The sequence below is a fragment of the Podarcis cretensis genome (genome assembly GCF_951804945.1).
Source record: "Podarcis cretensis genome assembly, chromosome: 5".
NCBI lineage: Eukaryota > Metazoa > Chordata > Lepidosauria > Squamata > Lacertidae > Podarcis > Podarcis cretensis.
Window position 1 is genome coordinate 52,533,412 of NC_137174.1, and position 15,726 is coordinate 52,549,137.

A 15,726-nucleotide genomic window follows, 5' to 3' on the forward strand; every position below is an offset into this window, starting at 1 on the left:
TTTCAAAGGAAGATTCACAGTAGTTTGACTTTTGATCTGTGAGGCAACTAGCTCGACCACCTGCATGAGATACGAGCTGTTACTGAGCTTGCTTTGTACCATCTTATGAACACAGCAGGCATTTTAAACAAGAAACAAGTTGATATGTGAATGCAGCAATTTACAGAGCAAACGTTCAATCAAAAATATAGGCTCCTTTAATAGTCAAGCATGTAACATCTATATTTTGTTTACTGATTATATCATTAAATAGAAAAGATGGCCAAAGGTCTTCACCCTCCTGCATAAGGTGTAATAGTTTGTGCTAAAAAGGCCTGACGTGAATAATCATGTGGTACAATGGGAGGACTGGTATTTTAAATTGTTCTTAAAGTATTCACTCTGAAAGGCCACTTATTGCAGGACTCGTTTGCTTAAGGCTACGTACAAATGATCTAACTTTATAAATACCCAAACATATATGACATTTAGTCTTTAAAGCTGTACTGAAAAAAACAGTAAGGAAAAGTTAAGTATAATGCATACAGAAAATATAATGCATTAAGAAATAAATAGGATTCTCTCAGGATCAGGATGCCAGTACTCATGTTTTGATAAAAGTGCTGTGAATGACAGCACAAAATGGCTGCCGTTGGCAGCAAAAGGAGAGGCGACGGTACTCCATATGGGCGTGTACTTTCACAAAAAAACTCACTTTGCATGGACAAGTACTGTGCAGTGTTCTAGGTTTTTTTCTGACACTACGGAGTAGATTTGGGGATGACATGGGGGGGCATATGGGGGCAGGAGATGGAGAAAGCTCTGTTGTACTAGTGAGAGACCTTGCTTCGGCTTCTACTAGAGTGGCTGGTTAGTTGAATCCAGTCCTTAACGTTTAAATCAGGGATGGGGAACCTCAAGCCTGGGAGCCACATGTGGTCTTCAAGGTCCATCACCTGGCCCTCAGATCTCCCCCCAGGTCAGGCTCTCTCTGCCAAGGCCGTACTCCTTGCCTGGCATAGCAGCAAAAAATAAAAAAATAAAAAAATAAAAAAAATAAAAAAGGGCAAGAAAAGAAAAGAAAAGAAAAAAGAAGAGAGTTCACTTTGCCTTTCATCCTTGAAGCCTTGCCCGAATGTGATCACAAGTTTGTTTGTTTTCAATGTAACTTTCAGTCCAGTGCTCGATTAGTCTTAAATTAGTCATCTATCCACATGCATCCTTATCCAGATCAAAATGCAAGTTCTGAAATGGTAGACTATGTCTACAGAGACATAGATTACTGTTCTAATCATATCCAGCTAAAGTTAGATATATTGCAGCCCTTCTTCCAAGACATTTAGCAAGACATTACATATAATTCCTGGTTGATTTGGTTTGGCAAAACTTAATGAAGACACTGCAATTGATTGCTCTTCAGCTCAGTTTACTATCACCATGTAAAGCACTATTGGACAAATCCTGCTATGCTGAAATTCCTTCTTCAACTTGCAAACAATTTTTTAGCACCTATTTCCACATTTTTATGAAGCATGCAGATGTGCTTTAGGATGTTCATTTCTACTTTGGCATATTGCTGTGCATTTTGCCATGTTGAGGCTGCAAACTGCAATCTTCCTGAAGGCTCTAACCTTTTAATGATAGTAAGCATGTCTCAATGAACAGTGCAACCACAGGGGTTAGAGGATATTTAACCCAGTGTGATGTATCACATTCTTTCTACATGTTGTCTGAATGAACTAGCACAGGGAAGTATCCACTGGGACCCTACTCTTTTTGTAGAATAACTGTGATTTGGATAATGGTATTTCCAGCTGTACAGATGGTCAAGGTTGATGGAGGAGGGCAAATAATTCCAGACGATATAGAAAGGAAAAATAATGAAAACAAGTATATTGTACACTCTTAGAACAATGTAAAAACAGACAAAGAGATGTACTTAGATCATAAACATGTGTGCACAGAAAAACAAAACTTCAGAAATAAACCAAGCATGCTGTCCAAACAAACATCAGGTTTCACACCTTGTTATAAATGTAATATGAATTCAGCAGAATCACTAAATAGCTATTCACATATACCTTATTTTTTAAAAAATATAACACTACGGGTTTATTTATTTGAAAGCACTTATAAGGTTTGAATAGAAAGACGCGTGATTGAATGTTATGGGACATTCCGTCCTCTCTCTATCAGAAATATACAGTTGAGAACAGCAAATGATAGGCTGCAAGGGGCAAAACAGAGGGAAGAGGAATCAGCAGAATTCACAGGAGTCATCTTATACGACCGTAAGTTTCTTTTTATTCCTGCAAGGAAGGCACCTTTAGAACCATCCCTCAAGTTGCAATTATTACTGTATGAACATGATAGCCAAAACAGTCCAGTGCTAAGATCCTACCTGAGGTCCACTATCAATGCCCAGAAATCTGCAAAATATGCAGATAAAGCCAGCACTGCTATTTCACACATATTTGTGTTGCTGTTTTTAAAGCCTGCACCTAAGTGTCTTGAAGTATGCACCAAAAATTGTAATTGATGAATGAACGCTATTTGGAACAAACATACAGACATCTGGCACCTTCACTATGTCAAGGCTCCCATCCCAAATGGCTCTTATGTGTAAGAAATAAAGCTTTATTCAAGGCTTACGATGGTACGGTCAGGCTATGGGTACAGATCGCCAAAGGCATAACTAGAAAATCTGAGAACATCATTGGGCGTCTGAGACCAGATGAAAGCTACTAAATATGTCTCAGCAAACAATCATGCCCCTCACACCGGTTTTTAAAGGCAAGACTTTGCATGTTCACTGTTTTGCCCTGCAAGATAGGTGCCCTTGGAGGTGAATGTTTCTCTGAAGGGTATGAATGGGTTCTTGGCCAAGGGGTGGGGGTCAGCTCTTCTGGGTCCTTCTCTTCTAGCTGTTCAGCCTTCCCTCCTGGTTGGTCAATGCTCTCCCCATGGATGGAGCAGGATAGGGAGCCAGATGGGCCCTGTTCCCTCCCTCTGGGGCTTCTCCCCACTGATGGTGGTCTCTGTGTGCTCCTCCTCTTCCTCATCCTTCAGCAACTGCCACCCCAGCCACAAATCCAGTCACAACACACAATACAGTTCTTCTGGCACTGGCACTATACACTTTCATCATATGCTGAAGATGCACACCTTTTCTCTGGCCTTTGCCACCTGAAATGTAAGTTTTCAGGACCCACCCCATCCCTGTGACTGCAATTTGTCTTAAGATATTTTTAATATTAAATCTTTAGTTGTCGTTATCTGCCCTGGGACCTGATGGTGAAAGCCAGTTAAGTGTATATAAAAAAAAGTCTCAAACCTGGATGTGCAACCATAAAATGTAAGGTATTGTGCTCAGTTACATTAAAACAATCTTGGCAAAGGAGGCAAAGTTATTGTCAGAGCTGCCTCTAGGTCCCAGCTCACAGAGGACCAACGCTAGGCTGTCGTAATGTACAAAAGTCTTTACTGAAGTTCAATTTCCATTTCAAAGTCGCAGCGCGCAGCCCTACGTCTTAAACCCTAGATCGGCGAAGTCCCGTCTGAGTTTCCTCCCCTCTGACACCAGTTTAAGATCCTAGCCCTGCTCCACCTTTTCCGCTGCTCTTTCCTCCTCTGGGTCCTCCTGCCCGCTGGGGCATTGCCCTTTCTGGACTCTTCCAACGCTGAGTTGCTTAGCTCCTCCCCCTGCCTCCGGCGGGCTTTAGGACCCGGTTCCCAATCCTCATTCTCTGCTGTCCTGCGCTCCTGTACATTTGAACTTGCCTCTCGCGCCAACCCAGTGACCTTTCTCCTAACCGTTACACTACTTCGGTCACTGCTTCCCTCTTCCGTGATACTGGCCAGATCTGACCTCCCCTCCGTTGTCCGACTCTCTGATGGAGGCGTGGTCAGCCCTGCCTCGTCTTCTCTCCCTGGTGGGGAATGCACTGGCTCCGATACTTGGGACTCTTCCCCCCCACTCTGCTCTGGTGGGGAAGCTGGTCCTGATTTCCAACTACTGCTCTGGGAGTCCCTGCTGCCCCCTTGCTCCTGGGTCGTTCCCCTTGGGAACCCCCTACCCCTGGCCACTGGCGCCCCCTTCTGTGAATCTTCCGATTCGCTGGAGAGGCTCATGGAATCCCTCGGTCCACTGTCCTCTTCTCCTACGCTCCCCTCGGATTCTTCCCCTTCGCTCTCCATCTCCTCTCTTCCCTGTGCCTCTGCTCCTGAGTCCCTGACAGTTATTTTTTTCACTTTACAAACTATGTTTTACAAAATAGTATTTTCTTTAATATTTTAAAAATAATTTTATGTCTTTAAAGAGGAAATGTGAGATCCAGTATATGAGATGCATTTTAAAAGAAATTCATCCTCTTAAATGCAATTGATATATTCCTTTATCCCCAAGATAACTATATTCTTTTATTTGAACTTTATCAAAGGTTTACTTGTTGGAATGACCAATAATGAAATATGTTTACCCTTAGGAATTGTACTGACATTGCATTTAAGTTTTCCAGATGTTTTGTCCATCACTTCAGAAAAAGGAAATACAATATTTTTCCTAACTGCAGCATAAATTTTCTATTTTTTCTAATTATAGTACAAATATTCAACTTTTTATTCTGAAAAACTTCTGATCTTTAGATAGTTAATATATTGTTTTTGATGCCTCTTCCTAAATAATTTTCCAACAGAAATGTTCCTGTTTTGTCAAAACCTTTTATAGAATATCATGTTTTCTGTGTTTATTTGTAACCCCAATCACTCTGTCTTTGCCGTGTGTGTGTGTAAAGAAAAGTAAAAGTAACAGTGAAGGAGAAAAGCTAAGTATATGTAAAAATAATTTTTAAAAAATGGTTGGAAGCCTAGACAGGAATGGAACTCATTCCAATCACTGGCAATAAGGATTTTAACCAACTAGACTGCTGGATAAAGCAGGCTTTATTCTTGCATATATTAGTGGTTGTTATGAAGGTGTTGGCAAATCACCCAATTTATCACCAGAGTGTTGAATGTACATTGCCCTATTTTCATCAGCCAGAGCTCCAAGCCCTATCCTGTTTAAAATTAAATTTGAAAAGGGGTCTTTTTATACAGGCAAATGCATTCATCAGTCTCCTAACACCTCATGTGTAACAATTTTCAAGATTAATTTTTTCAAAAGCTAGGGGTATTTCCAAAGTGGGGTGCTCTGCTACGGGGAAACACCATTTAGCTGAGAGTTGGTTTTCATCTTGCTTCTTGGACTCTGCAAATTCTCCCAAATAAAGTTAGTTGAGAACATAAGCCATTGGGCATATTAGGGGGTGTAATGATATACACCTAACAAACACAAATCTTTGTTTTCTTTTATTATCTATTCCTTGAAAACTAACTGAACATATTAAGTTCTTTTTATGATTACTCAATGGAAATTTGATGGGTTCCCACAAAATATGGATTTAATCCAATATTATATTTTCTGATGGTCTTTCATAACTGTAAATGAGGGTTGGAGATTGAGGAAATAAATTTAAATGTGATGCTTTCAGAATTTCTTACCAGGTAGAATTTTAGTAACTTGAGTGGGAGACATTTGTAAATGTTGCTGAGCCTTACATTAACTACTTTGTATTTTATTGTATTACATTTTGGAAAAGTGTCAAAATTCTCATTATGTAACAGTAACAGTGGGTGGAAAAAAAATTATTGTTTCCAAAGCCCTGAAGAGTTGACTTTCTTCTACCAGCTGGCCTTGGTAGGAAGCTATGACAACAAAGCTAATAATGAAAATGGTCATATAATAATAATTGATAGGTCTTGTAACCCATGGAGTATAGAGATCCTTATGTTATATGGCAGCAGACTTCCCTTCCTTGTAACTACAGAAACAAGATCAGGACTCTCTAGACCACATTTTGATCTTAAGGAATAGGAATGGAAAGAAAATTATATTGTTTAAAATGATGCAGTGCCAAATATGTATAGGTACATAATATATTATTGCTCAAACTCAACAGGATAGACATAGCCTTTTCTCCAAATACCTAAATGATTACCAAATGATGTGTTGTGACTTCAGCAAGGGTCACAAGGAGACTGAGGATGTGTCCTAAACTGGATGGCTATATAAGCAGTTGGTGTGCATAGATCAGGTGATGATTGCCCACAACTGTTTTATCTAGTGAATATTGATGCATCACACACATAAACATGGAAAAAATAATAAGGCAAAGTTATAACACAAAGCTTTATAACACCATCTTCCCAAAAAACCCAAGTCTGTTTTTAAGCAAGCTCCTTTTAAAAACTTATTCTTGTCAGTTTCACAGCAGGTTTTGCGGACAAAGGGAAAGAAGTAATTGCTGAGATATGGAATTTCAGGACAGAAGGTAAACCCCAAACAAAGGCAACATGCTTTTGCTCAATCTTTTCAGTAATTAGAATGGAAAATCACTGCAGAATATCATGCCTTAACTAAGATGGTAAATACAGCATATGCCTTAAAAAAAATTCAGCAGATTCAAGGAAGTGTTCTCCACTTTAACCTAGTGACATTATTTTCACATAGTAATTAGATGGAATAAAGCCACTCTATTCAGCAATTAAATGCTTATTTGCATGGTATCTGGAAATGAGCAATATCAAGAAAACCAAACTCTCTGATAATTATTGTTTTCCAGAAATTGTACTTGATCTAGATCTTTGCTGAAAGTTATTTTTATCCCTTCTGGCTTGCTTTCTGAACAATTCTCATTTGAAACTGCTGACTCTTGAAAACTGCTACTCAACTTTTCCCTTACATATGTAAAACAAATGTAAATTACTCCCTGAATTTACCTGTCTGGGACAGGGAATTATTTTTCTGGAATGTCACCAAGCACTCCACTTTTAATATAAAACATGTGAACCCAAGGACAGAAACATGCAAATCTATAGGACTTTGCACCAATCATTCATTTGCTGAATTGAAACATTAATTTCTCTATATCCTGGTGGGTAAATCTTCCTAAGTGTGCGTTTGGGGGAGGGATGTATAAGAAAAAGAAAAGCAATGCCCTTCTCAAATACAAACACACACACACACACACACACTACATGTCCTTTTAAACATATGATTACATAATTCATTTGTCTGAAAACAAATGATTATTTCACAAAGGTCACTTTTTTATTTGGCTTACAGAACACTTATAAACTAGGAAGTCTAACTGTTACTCCAAAGCACACAGCAATGTCAAAGGTTATACTGTGTTTCTGTTTCACCCTCAGTGAATTACTTGCAAATGTATTCAAACACAATATGATATTTTATTTTACTGAAAATAACAGACTGCACTCGCCTGAAATAAAAACTGAGGTACATCAAGCATAAACATGGGGAAGAAATACATTGGTTTAGAAACCCATAAATCCTTATTTGAATCTGCCAACCTGAAAGCGAAGTAAAGCCTGAAAAAACTATTTTTCTTAAATGCTATGTCTGATTAAGCCATACTATTAAATGACAGCTGAACTTTAACATTAATATGATATTATTTAAATAACTGCATGGCTTTTTTTTACACTAAAAATGATGAATGATTTTTGGACAGCTCAATTGACATAAAGCAAGGAAACCCTTTAATGAGATTTGACAAAATGGAGACATATGCAGAATATTCGTTACAGCTCATGTCGCAGGGCCCTTCCTGGGGAGGATATAGGTTTGGTCATGGAGTTTTTATTATTATTATTTTGATTGTCTACAGGCGCTGAACCATCTCTTTCAATTGCTGCCTCCTTTCTCTATGGATTTTGAATTTAGCTGGTGTCATTTACATATTACTCTTAATCAGAAAATTTTGTTTGCTACGGTTCAGAGTCTGAATTGTGAGAAGTTTGTGAAATGGAAGCAAGAGGTGCCGTTATCTTACCCTTTGTCAGCTGGATATACGAGGAAGGGGGGAAAAGCAAAACAAACCCAAGCTATTTTCATGAGGAGATTAAGGGCTGGTGTATAGTTTAAATCACTTCACGTGCAGCCATTTCCACATGGGAAGTTGCTCATGTGCAGTAATTTGCCATATGGATCAGGCAATTTTTCTCCATGTCACAGCAGACCTTTGTCCATTTGTGGGAGCATGAAAACAACCGTCTGATCTGCATGGTAAGCAGCTGCACACAAATAACTTTAAGCAGCCTTCCCCAACCTGGTTCCCTCCACTTGTTGTGGACTACAGCTCCCTTAATCTTTGACCACTGGCCATCTTTCACGGTACAAAAAGTTTGCACATACGATGCCAACAATTTCTCAGTGTCAAACATGTTGTCTATCCAGCCTCTCCTTCATAAAAGCTTGACTAATGTCAAAAAAGAGAAGTTGAAAATGCTTCCTCTTGTGTGGTTTTTCATGTAATCATACTAAATAAAGATCTGACAGATCCAACTGATAAGAACCCTGCTAAAAGTTATCCTTGGAATTGGACAAAATAATTATTTAGGTCCCTGCATTTTGGAGGGGTGGGTCGTTCTAGCTAATGGAAGAAACGTGTGTATTTGATTTTCCTCACACATGTCATACACATATATAGTGGCATCTCCATATGACATAACAGCCCTGCACGTGTATATATGTGCAGAGTTGCAGGCAGTATCTCAGGTCATTAAGGTGAATAGGAAATCTCCCCATCAAGTCTGCCTTTCATTGCTCAGTCAGGGCATGGGAGCTTGAAGCCTGTTTCCCTGATCTAGCGGAATGGGGACAGCTAGACAGGTGGGCACAGACGTCCTAATTCATGTGGTGGGCTAGTGCAGACATGTCCAACCTGTTGACCGCAATCTATACGTAGATCGCTGGGGTGCTCGCTGTTCATTGCAGTTGATTGCGGACTCTATATAAGGGAGCGTGGCGCGCTGACATTTATTTCCTCCCCGTCGGTGGCAGAGAGGGGAAAGATGGTGGGTGGCTGTTCGTGTACAGGTGGCTGTTGTGCTGCGTGCTATTATCAGTGCTGTAGTATTGGCTGAGCATAGTTTTTGAAATCGCCCCCCCTAAAAAAAAGCTCAGCAGCTCTGTTAAACTCTCCCAATGGGTAGATCATCGCCTTTTTTTATACTGGGAGTAGATCACAGTATCTTGGTAGTTGGACGTGCCCAGGCTAGTGCATCTAGCTGCACATGCTTTGGTGAGAGAAACTGAGCTCTTTGGTGGTGCTCTATATGTCTACAGGAACTGTGCCAGCATGGGCAAGAGTGATACCCCTTGGAAAGTGCATATATTAATATAGCCGAGGAATTGTTTTAATGGTTTCTTGAATACAGATTGCATGTGTTGCGAAGAAGGTTGGCCATCCATATAAACAAGCAGCAGTAAAAAAAAGTTTCAACCATAGGCCTATATCTCAGACTGGTGTGTGTGTGGGAGAAAGAAATCTATAGCAACCAAAATAGTTTTAATTGTCAGAGGAACTGCCCTTAGCAAAACTACACCAAGCTGGCTGATTTCCAAACGCTTCAAAATTATGACAAGCGTCAATAGATTTTATCTAAATTACAATTTATATGAAGGAAGCAAGAAAAAGAGAGAGGGTCCCTACCTTGCCCTTACCTTCGTAACATTCCTGTAAGGATCCTTGAACTCTTGCCCAAGTTTGCATCTGTTTCTCTGAGCTGTGAGGGAAAATGTTGAAAGATTGTTTATAATCCAATAGGTAGAGAGACCTTTGTGGTTTGTTTGTTTTTTTAAAAGGAATCAATCTATTTACATGTTAATGAAATATGCTGGTGCTTCAAACTTCACATTTTTCAAAAACAATGGAGTTTCAAGAGAGTAGTGTGTGGGGGTTATTGTTTTTGCTTCTTACTGTGGTATGCATTTTTGTGTTTTTATATTGTAAACTGCCCTGTGATCTTCAAATGCAGGATGCTATAGAAATTCTTTTTTTTTTTTTTAATAAAATCTTTCTGAGCCAGTGGCTACATTTGAGTAAGTGCTGTGGATGTCAGTCACAAAATGGCTGCCATGGGGTGTGTGTGACATAACACAAATAGGCTGCCACATCTCAAAGAACAGAACACGGGACAGGGCCACAAAATGGTGCCAGCATGCCTTTCCCTATCAACGGGAAAAAGGGAACTGCAGTAATAGCTATGCTTACTTGCTTGCTTACTGAGAGAAGTTACAGTGGTACCTCAGGTTACATACGCTTCAGGTTACAGACTCCGCTAACGCAGAAATAGTACCTCCGGTTAAGAACTTTGCTTCAGCATGAGAACAGAAATCATGCTCTGGTGGCACGGCGGCAGCAGGAGGCCCCATTAGCTAAAGTGGTGCTTCAGGTTAAGAACAATTTCAGGTTAAGAATGGACCTCCGGAACGAATTAAGTACTTAACCAGAGGTACCACTCTATTTCCACCGCTTCTCTGTTCAGAACAGAAGGATGGGAGGCTGCCTGTTTGTAGCATCCAATCAAATACGGTCATGTTTAAGGGAACATGTTCAAAGAAGCACAGGCTGAGTTAGGAACTGAGCAGGAAGAGTAAGCAGTCTCTCGTCCATTGTGGTTGAAGGAATATTTACTGAGACTTTTCACAAATAACATAGGAGTATTGGTGGGCACAGTGGTGCCCACAGACTCTGCATTGGGAACCCCCAATTCTTGCTGGTTTGCTTTTAATATGGTGAAACAATAAAACGACTTGGTAAACTTTTAGGTAAATGTAGGAATCTATTTTATACCTAGTCAGACCATCTAGCTCAGTATTGTCAACAGTGGCTGACAGTAGCTCTCTGGGGCTTCACACCTGAATCCTTCTCACGCCTGTCTGGTGAACCAGGAACCTACAGTGGGACTTTATCAATAAATAGAATTTTTAAAAAATGTAAGAAGAGAAGCTACAGCAGAACAAACACTATGGATTCAGAAGACCCCAGGTAAACCGAGACCTTCTTGAGTTGAAAGGATCTCAGGTAGAATGGCTGGCAAAGAACACTACCTGAAAACTTGGATTTATATAGTTGAATGCAGCATGGTCTGATAAGGGAGGCATGAAACATTTGAGAACTTCCATCTTTATCCAGCTTTGTAGAAAGAGCAGTAATACTCACTCCCTTCCTCAAAATATTCATAATAAACTTATTCTGGTGATAATCCTAAGTACATCTGGAGCTGCAAATTGTTTCTCATTATCAAACTTACTCTTTCTCGAGCACGCTGAATCTTTTCTCTGTCATTGCTGAGATTTTCCAATATGTCCTGGCCAATCTGTTCTGCATGGAGAAATTAAAAAGTGGGTGGAAACGTCACAAACCACGAAAAATAGAGAATATCACTTTAAACAAGAAAATGATAAAATCTAGCAAATACTTTACGAAATGTAAGTCTCCAAATGTGATAATCATGGTTGTATTCAACCAACTTTTACTCAGAGTAGACTCATTAACATTAGTCAGTGTTGTTAATTTCAATGGGTCTTCTCTGGGTATGTTAGTTGAATAAAATCCTAAAAACAATCTTAAGCCACAGAAATGAAAAACATGCAGTCCATATACCATTGAAAACCGATGCAGATCTGATATACTGTATTGGGCAAAACACATATCACAGTAGTCACGATCCCAGGTGTCATGGATGAAATTCTGCATAAACATAGGCATTTTTTGTTTAGTTCCCCCTTCTGGCAACAACAGGCGCTACACATGGAAAGCATCCATGAAGCTGGAGCTTCCCCACAGGAGTAGCACCCTCCAAGGTGTGAGAGCTGATATCCAGTAAAAAACAAAATATCCATTGTCTCACATAATCACTTACGGGCCAGTATGGACCACACCCTTTGATGGGAGACGGGATTATTCCAGTAACAGCATACTACAGCAATTTAAATCTACAGAATTTATACATCCAAACTCTAAGATAGTTTTGTTAATCCAGCCCCACAAAGGAAATGATGATGTGTGCATAGATGATTACCAAGATTGTTATTTTAGCTATTATTAGTTAAATTGACATATTTCACCTTAATATGGTATATATTTTATAAGTTACTGAAGTTTATATTTTTGTAGCAGTCCCTGATAGAATAATATAAATATGAATACTTCCTCAGATAGCTAACCATGAATTTATACAGCCATAGTGTTCTCAGTTTCTTTCGGGCTTGATGCTCTTAATTTTTAGCTGCATATATAATGCCTCCCAGAGGTGAAAGGTGGTACAATATATGCTACAAGGACAGATTATAGTATATAGATGGAAGAACAGTATAAATATTTCTGAAACTCTTTAATCTTTTGTACCATTATTGTGTTAGTCTATTGTTTGTGCAAATGAGCATTAATATTTGAAGACCTATCTATTCCTCATCCTCTTTCAACGTCTTATATGACATAAACCAATACTGAATCATTTGAAGCTCATGATTAAGCTGAAAAAAGGAGAGAAATATCAGTGAATATGAGTCAATTCAATTTCCTTCTGGTTTTGTTGTTGTTTGTACTTGCCATAAGCTTTCAAGGCTATACATCTAATACATATTATTCTTCAACCTACCCAGATTCAAAGCAATGGGTGGTATTCAACTAAGGTTTACTTAGAGTAGATTCACTGAAATGACTAAATTAGGTCTATTGATTTCAATAGGTCTTTTCTGAGCAAAACTCAGTTGAGTACCACACTATGAAATCTCACTTGTATACAACACAAACCAATCCTTAAAACAGGGAAAAGAAACCCTTTCCTTTTAAAAAGTAAATAAAAATGCTGAAGAATGATGTTTTGCAAACAGAGATAAAAAATCACTTTATATCACATTTGTGAAAATAAATATACTTTGCCAATTGGCATCAAGTTTATTGTCCACTGATCAAGACAACAGTGTCATCAACCAAGAGTAGAACGCTGTCAGCTTTGACAAATAGTGTATTTTTCTCTCATTGCCAATGACTGAAGATATCAATAAATAAAGGATGGAGACCATGTCAGTTGGAATACCAGAAAATGAATTGCTGATATGTCAATTAGGGCCAATACTTTCAGCCTTGAATTTCAACCCGGCAGAAAACTCAAAGAACTGAAATAGCTGCATTGCCTCCTAGCAAACATATACAACTAAAGAGAAGGCTCAGTATTTTATGAAGAGAATATAGCTAGTAGTAACCATTTCAGCCCAAAGGTGTTAAGAGCTTTAAACACCTTTGGGCTGAAATGGTTACTACTAGTTATATTCTCATCCAAAAATAATTTCAGAGATGCCACCAAAGTAAACCAAAGTTAAATTAACAGTGTTAATTATACAGCACTTGAAACACAGGCTTAAATCCAAAGAGTTTGGGCAATAGAGGTTTGGAGGTCTCCTTCCTTCTGCAGTTCTTTGAAAATCCACTCCTGGGGGTTACTCTGATATAGTAGCACTTTGGTGCAGGAGGCTGCAGCCAAAGATGGAGGGTGGATGGGATTCAGCAGAAATCAACAACTCTCTTCTCACAGCAAATTCCTTTCAATCACAGTTTCATGGAATTTCATTTTAGAAAAAATTAAAACTACAAAAAGCAACACTCATAAAATACTAAAACACCATTAAAGGAATAAAGAAACTCACTGATTACAATCCTTAGACTATCCTGTATATGCCTATGGGGCAACTACAGTAAAACAACCTAAGGAGAAGCTAACTATTGAAAGATGGGATCTATGTTTCATATAAACGAGAAAGAGAGATTATAGTCGGGGGCGGGGGGAATATAGACATCTGTCCTTGATTGGAATTTGATGAGAAGCCTCAAGGGCTTTCCCACAGGAAATAAAAGGAAACCAGGATGCCATAACATCATTTGCTTGCTGTACTTGCTGAATTAGTTTGTACATAATCATAATCTCTCAAATTTTATCAATCAACCACTGTTTACATGGTTGCTTACATTGAGACTTCTAGTTTTGTACTATGTACGACAATGTATACAACTGCTTAAAAATATATTTATGCAGGAATCCAGGGTCATCAGGTCCAAAATGATGAAGCAGCACCAACATGATGCTCTCCAAATGCTGCACTGATATTCTTATAATTCCTGATCATTGGCTATTTTGGCAGGAACTGATGGGAATTTATTTCCTTACATTTATATCCCACCTTTCTTCTATCGTGGAACCCAAGGCAACATACACTCGGTCCCTAATCAGTTATCCATCCAGGCACTGAACAGATGTAGACCTGCTTAGATTTAGCAGGTGGCAGTCTCCTATGCCTTCAGAGCATCCTATGGGAGCTGTAATCCAACAGCATCTGGAGAGCATCATGTTGGCTAACCCTGATTTGCTACCTGCAGTCGAATTTGAATAAATGCCTGGCAGTAAACAGCCATCTTCCAGAACTTCAGCAGTGATCCTTCTAATCATTCAAACAGCATTTGGGAGATAAACCATAATGTTCTAGTCTAGAACCCTTGGCCTCAATTATTCCATTTGGCGAAAGGTGCAATGCTTAAAACTCATTTTCATTTAAAATGTGCACTCTGGTATATTTATTTGTATCCAAGGATTAAGCTTAGATTCTCCAAAGAATTTGAAATAATTTATCCCCATAAATAGTAAACAATATTGGTGGTTGGGAACTTTGGAGCAGGTTTACAAAATGCATGGTGAACTCCACATTTAAGAGTTCAGGCCATAATTCATAGAGCTGTGGAATAGAATAGTGCTTATGATTAAAGTAGTTGAACAGCTACATCCTCTCCCCACCACAAGATCACACACCATTTTCAATGCAGCATGGTGACTTACCGTAAAAAACAAAACAAAAGAAAAACAAAGAAGACACACTGGGCATACCAAACCCTTTACAAAATCCAGACTTATCTTGTAAACTCTTGGGGCATTTAGAAACAAATGAAAGCATTTGTTTATCATAACGAGTCCTAATACAGAAAGGCTCCATCTATCTATTACTTCACTACGATTAAACAATGATATAATTAAACATTGCTGTGCAGAATTCCAAAAGGGGACTAAGATTTTATTGTAATAAGATACACAAAATATCCAGAATTGCAAAGTTCAAATACTTTCACAGCCACCAGTATAATTTATGTGCTGCCTTAAAAAAGCATGAACATTCAACAGACAAATTATCTCATTCTTGAGTTACGCTGCAATGAAATGATAACACATCAGCAAGTGTAAATTTATCATCTAGTACAAGCCTTAGAGGGACAATGAATCAAGCTTCTTAAAATCCAGAATTGTCTTGTCTTCATATTGTTAGATGACTTGGGAAGTTGAACAGCTAAGCAAAGAAGAGTGCCATACTAAATGTAATATTGAAATATTTTAGGGTTATAAGAATGAGCCCCAGAAAGACATAGGCTCACATGCCTTCCTCTTCTCATTTTTTTTCTGTTGTGGATATTGGAAGCTTTCACATTAGATTAACTAGAGTTTGAGGCCTTTCTACATTTACCATTTATAGCGGAATGGTTGCTGCCCAATCCTAAAAATTTAAGAGTGAATTTGTAGCTGACTGTCTGCACCTTTGGTACATCCGCAATATAGAAAATTTTCTGAGATAGAGCCTGAGTATCCTCTCCACAATGCACAATCCTACATTGCACAATTTACTACATTTATACTCTGAGTTGAATACTACTCCGGGATTAAACGATTTTATTTTCAAAGAATGGTTAGGTGGATGAGAAACAAATTCTTAGAATTCTTCTATATACTTTCTGACATGAAAGCAATGGACTGGATCCAGAGGTTGCCTTTGTTCAGCAGAAGGAGTTCTTACATCAG

At 38.7% G+C, this 15,726-nt stretch overlaps 1 protein-coding gene across 4 annotated transcripts in view; it reads right to left on the bottom strand.

Moving 5' to 3' along the window:
* The window catches only part of VTI1A (vesicle transport through interaction with t-SNAREs 1A), a 236,331-nt gene that overhangs the window by 76,552 nt on the left and 144,053 nt on the right, over positions 1-15,726 (bottom strand). For 2 of the 4 annotated variants that reach the window (XM_079976037.1, XM_079976038.1), the window contains 2 exons: positions 11,140-11,210; positions 9,537-9,609 (listed from right to left, as the gene is read on the bottom strand). In XM_079976037.1, coding sequence (XP_079832163.1) covers positions 9,544-9,609; positions 11,140-11,210 — 137 coding nt within the window. In that variant the 3' untranslated portion in view covers positions 9,537-9,543. The remainder of the gene's footprint in view (positions 1-9,536; positions 9,610-11,139; positions 11,211-15,726) is intronic. The other 2 variants (XM_079976035.1, XM_079976036.1) reach the window with 1 other exon arrangement.